General features: G+C 40.2%; 1 protein-coding gene across 2 annotated transcripts in view; it reads left to right on the plus strand.

Moving 5' to 3' along the window:
- Nucleotides 1-4,984, plus strand: part of TP53BP2 (tumor protein p53 binding protein 2) — a 48,160-nt gene extending 43,176 nt beyond the window's left edge. The window contains exons 17-18 of one of the 2 annotated variants that reach the window (XM_065679785.1): nt 471-670; nt 1,792-2,001. In XM_065679785.1, the coding sequence (XP_065535857.1) occupies nt 471-670; nt 1,792-1,821 (230 nt within the window). In that variant the 3' untranslated portion in view covers nt 1,822-2,001. Of the gene's footprint in view, nt 1-470; nt 671-1,791; nt 2,002-4,075 lie in introns of those variants that run through there. The other variant, XM_065679784.1, reaches the window with a different exon arrangement.
- The last annotated feature ends 587 nt before the right edge of the window (nt 4,985-5,571 follow it).

Consider the following 5,571-nt stretch of genomic DNA (forward strand, 5'->3'; position numbering starts at 1 on the left):
AAGGCGGTATTGCTATCCCTTTTGACAGAAAGAGATTACTAATGAACTGAGTGTACAAAGAAGTGTTTCTTGCTCATCACTTTGGTGTAGGAAGTGTGAACACCGTCACAAAAATATAACCTTTTATCAATTGATGTTCCTCTATTTTACATAGAGGAATGTGTGTGTATATATACATATATATGTATATGTATATAATGTAAATGTATATAAATGCATTTACCTTGTATTTTTGAATATGTCCAAGGAAGGAATCTGTCTGCTGTGTGCAGAGGCCAACTTCACATTGCCACCTGTTCTGGGACCAGCTTCCAGTGGGCTGATGATAGCAAGGTGCTAACTGTGATAAGAACCGAGGCTGGTTGTGTGGTTACTTCAGTAAGAGTACAGCAGTCTTTCCAACTGTTGGCTTTCCCCCCCTTTTTTTTTCTTCACTTATTTTTAGCTGCTCTGTATTTTTAATGTTGCAGGGGTCCAGGAGAAAATGGGGATAATGAACAAAGGAGTGATTTATGCACTCTGGGATTATGAGGCTCAGAATGATGATGAGCTCTCGATGAAAGAAGGAGACTGCATGACAATCCTGCGCCGGGAAGATGAAGATGAAATTGAGTGGTGGTGGGCACGGCTGAATGACAAGGAAGGATATGTTCCCCGCAACCTACTAGGGGTGAGTCCCTGCTATTTCCAGTTAAGAAAAACAGCCCACTATGTGGAATTTACACAGCACTATTCTCATGGATTTAGGTTAGGTGCAATTTCAAAGTCAAGAGGAAAGGAGTTGATGTTCTTCATTTGTTCATTTGGGGAGTTGAACACCTTGGCAGAATGGGTTAACACCCTCTGTTAGGTACCTAACACCCATTATGCACCGATTATGTTAATGGGCGCATAACAGGAAAACATTTATCGCCACCCGGTTATTGATAGCTGGTTCTAATACCAACCTTGTCTCACAATCTTGGAGAAAAACAACAAGCTTTTATCTGAATATAAATTGTGCATAAGGTTTTATAGAATCATAGGGATTATTAGTTAGGGTTGAAAAGGACCTCAAGATCATCTAGTTCCAGCACCCTGCTATGGGCAGGGACACCTCACACTAAACCATCCCACCCAAGTCTTCATCCAGCCTGGCCTTGAACGCTGCCAGGGATGGAGCATTCACAACCTCCCTTGGCAACGCATTCCAGTGCCTCACCACCCTAACAGGAAAGAATTTCCTCCTTATATCCAATCTAAACTTCCCCTGTTTAAGTTTTAACCCATTACCCCTTGTCCTATCACTACAGTCCCTGACGAAGAGTCCCTCCCCAGCATCCCTATAGGCCCCCTTCAGGTACTGGAAGGCTGCTATTAGGTCCCCATGCAGCCTTCTCTTCTCCAGACTGAACAGCCCCAACTTCCTCAGCCTGTCTTCATACGGGAGGTGCTCCAGTCCCCTGATCATCCTCGTGGCCCTCCTCTGGACTTGTTCCAGCAGTTCCATGTCCTTTGTATGTTGAGGACACCAGAACTGCACACAATACTCCAGGTGAGGTCTCACGAGAGCAGAGTAGAGGGGCAGGATCACCTCCTTCGACCTGCTGGTCACGCTGCTTTTGATGCAGCCCAGGATATGGTTGGCTTTCTGGGCTGCGAGCGCACACTGCAGCCGGCTCATGTTCATTTTCTCATCAACGAACACCCCTAATTCCTTCTCCGTAGGGCTGCTCTGAATCTCTTTGCCCAACCTGTAGCTGTGCCTGTTTTGTTGAGCATGTGAATAGAACCGGGTTTCCCTTCTTTCAGGAAGTGATACACTGGCACAAAGGGCCTTAAGAACTGAAACTTTTATGAAGAATGAATCATGAGTCCTTCCCTGTCTGGTTGTATACAGGGCACCTTGTGGCCTGAGATGGTTTCACAAAGGGCTTTAAGACAAACATTGTAAAATTCTATGGTTATCTTTTTTCTGGTGTTGAAAAAAACATTTCCAAATAAAGGCAGATCTTTGTTTTCTCCTGTGCTCTTTAAGTAATATTTAACCATACATCAAAGGCCTTAAATGAACAGCCTCTCCTCATCACCTTCTGTGCTACCTGTTTTATTAAACATAATTATGTACAAATAATAGATACTTCCACTTATGTCCCTGTATTTCTCCTTATGGTTGAGTCGCTAGAAAACTGTAACAGATGGACACAGGTATAAAAGTTTCCACTAAGCTTTTCTCTCTGTATCCAGTTGCCTTGCTGCTAGAGATGAGGTTCTGCCAATGCTAAAGGTTAGCCACTGTGAATTTTAGCTGATTGACATATGATGCTTGAAAAAGGCTGAGCCACCTTCCTCATGCAGGTAGTCCTTACTCTTAAACTGGTTAAGTTTTGCAGAGCAACTCTATCTACTACAAAATCAGTTTTCATTTCTGCATCACTTTTTTCAGGTCAGGCCTACCCACAATATACTGCAAAATTCTCCCTAACATGGTAATTCTGCTCAGTTTTTTGTTCTCCAGGCATAAACTTTTCTAGATCACGAGCAGCAATGAGCCCTGCACAATGAGGTCAGAAAGGTTAGAGATAGCAGATTCTTTTGTTTGTTTGCTTTTTATTTCCACTCCCCAAGGTTTGTGTGTTACTTCTTCATAAGCTCACTCAGCCTGAGCACAGGTAGGAGCATCTGTGCTTCCGTAATAAAAAGCTTAAAGTGGAGAACACAACTCATTCTTCTAAACATAACCCAGTCTTAACAGAACCTTTGGGGACAACTACCCAAGCCCAGTATTAACTGTTACACTCTTCTCTACTGAGCCATTCTGGTGCTGCTGCTGAAGTATTCTGTAGTTATTCTCAAAAGCAATTACAGGACTCCTAATATAGCAGCTGAAATCTAGGCTAAGATGTTCAGCACAGATGAAAATGTTTGCTAGTTTAATATATTCTTATATTAAGCTGTGTTTTTATCATAACTGATTTATCCTTTTGCAGTTAGGTGCACTGAATGAAGACAAGGATTAAATTGTCTGCATCAGTACCCTTCTTAGTGACTCACTAGCTCCCTAAGCTGTATGAGAGCTCTAGAACTGAATGCAAATAAGATAATGCTGTCAATATACTGACTTAATACCAAACAATCAGGTGTTATGCTGTTGTAACTGACTGACTGACTTCATCTTTGCCAGTGGTGAAATCATAGCAGGCTGAGACAAAGTTTAGGGGTGAAGCTGGTTCTTTTCCTAACTGTTAGCTCACTATTCAGAAGAAAGCATCTTTAAGGAGCATTGCTGTTTAGAACATGGAGGATTCATCTTTCCTGATTTTATGAAGTGTATCCTTTTGGTTTTAGATGCCAGTTTTTCAGAACAGTAGTTGATCCCAAAGCCCTTTGCAACTGGGAGCCAAAAGCTTCCCAAGCATCTTGGTACTGCTGTCTTGAACTGTGTCCCATCAGTTTGTCACCCTGTGGCCAAGGCAGTCTCTGTACTGCTGTGTGCACAGCCAGAATGAATAAATAGCACACAGCTCAAGGGCTGCAGGGTGGCATCTCCTGATTGATTGGTGAGTGGCTAAATGAATTTAACTGGCCACCCACTATGCACCAAGTAAAGCACAGCTCCTACAGTTCCATAGTTGTTATGCAGGCCGGTGTTTCCAGCTTGCCTAAGGCTATAGAGACATAAAGGCTGATGGGCATTGAGATAGAGAAAGCAAAACAGGCTTTAATACCTGTCTCTTTCCATTTATAAAACAGGGGAAAATCTTGTAGTTCACTGAACACAAGTGTCTCTTGACTTACAAAGCCACATGCGTTTCCTAGCCCACCCATCTGGTCAGAGCTGAAAGTACTGAATTACGTGGTGTTCAGTACCTTCTTTTTTGTACTGACAAGATTTAGTGCATTTTTTTAAGCTTTCCTAAGAATGCTAGATTTGCATTTGTTATTGCTCTGGGTGTGTCTTATAACCATGCTTTTTCTGCTAGAGATTACATTAAAATTGTAGCATCAGCCAAGTTTTTCTTCTACTTATTTTTTAATAATAAATGGCCTTTCTAAAGTACTAAAATTGTAACTCTCATTTCTGTTTTACCCTCAGCTGTATCCAAGGATTAAACCTAGACAAAGAAGCTTGGCATGAACTAGTACAGAAGCCAGATTCTTGAAGTACTAATCATGGATGACTTACGAAAAAAAGTCATTTTGTGTTGGTTCCAGTATCATGAGACTTATTTCAATGACAATGTAATTTGAAAGCTATGAAGCATGTGCTTTGAAAACAAATGAAGGATTGATGCATTAGCAAATGGATGAGGGCATTCTCCAAGATGAAATAATGCATACAAGCAAATGACATTCTGCTGCCTTTGGTCTAAGCAAGCCATTATGTTCAAGTACCCACTCTGATTTCCTCAAACATGGCAGGAAAGAATTTCACATTTTTCTTCATTAACTACAAGGACCTTTTCAATTTACCATTGAAGGAATCATCATGAAATGGACAACTTGGCTTTGTCCAAATATATCCTGCAGCTTTTTCCAGATGGAGGAAATTAAAGCAAGTATGTGCACAGCACCCAAATGGTTATTGCTGGAAGCAGAATGTTAAAGCAGCTAAACCGAAGTGTGTCTGAACAGTGAGAGCCACATGACCAATCCATTAAGCAATAACTTCTAAAAATACTGTAGCATCTTAGGAATTCCATGTATTCAAAATATTATGTGCTGTAACAGACAATGTAGTTTTAGATTCCTCTTTTTACAGGGAGCCTCATGTATTTATTGTATTTTGTACTTTGAAAACTAAGTGTAGAAACTTTCTGTAGTCCTTGATAACTTGTTTTTACTTGACTGTGATACTATTAAACTTTTGTCTCCTTAAGCTTTAGCTCCAGGTACTTTAGTGTCAAGTTTTTATTAGACTATATGAAACTGTTACCAGTAAGACCTGCTGCTGTTCTACATCACACTAACATCCACCTACTTTATTAAAGTGAACCTCTCCTTCCCCATTTGTTCAAGACAGTCTTTCTGCATTTAAAATTAAGCTGAATTGGGTAGTTGCAAATAATCTTTGTCAATCTTAAGGGACAGACTTAAGAAAAAAAACGTTGGTACAAGTATTTTCTAAATAAAGCCTTTCCCCTGGAACTATCCTTTATAGATAATCATTTGATAATAAACACTATTTAACAGAGGATCAGATATTTCTTTAAGGATATTTATGAAGTACCTCACTGCTTCTCCCTTTAGACTCATGATTTCCTACTAGGTAAATCCTTATTGCTTTCTGAAAAGGTACTTGTTAAATACAAGAAATTGTAGGAAAGGGCAAACAATTCCTCACAGTCTCATGATTTTAATAGGTCAGGTATGGGCTACATAGCATCAATTACCTTTCTTGGAAACCTTTAGATTTTTGAGCATGAATATTTTAAAGTATAAGGCTATCTAACATTCCATTAACTGACACATGTCCAGAGTGCCTGTCAGTGCCTCATCAGCTTCAGAATGCTGTTTTATCCCTTTAAAAGGCTCTGCATCTAATCTATAAGAAGTGTGTTTATTTTCCAAAGGAATAGAAGTCTTGCAAGC

The sequence above is a fragment of the Lathamus discolor genome, chromosome 5 (assembly GCF_037157495.1).
Source record: "Lathamus discolor isolate bLatDis1 chromosome 5, bLatDis1.hap1, whole genome shotgun sequence".
NCBI lineage: Eukaryota > Metazoa > Chordata > Aves > Psittaciformes > Psittacidae > Lathamus > Lathamus discolor.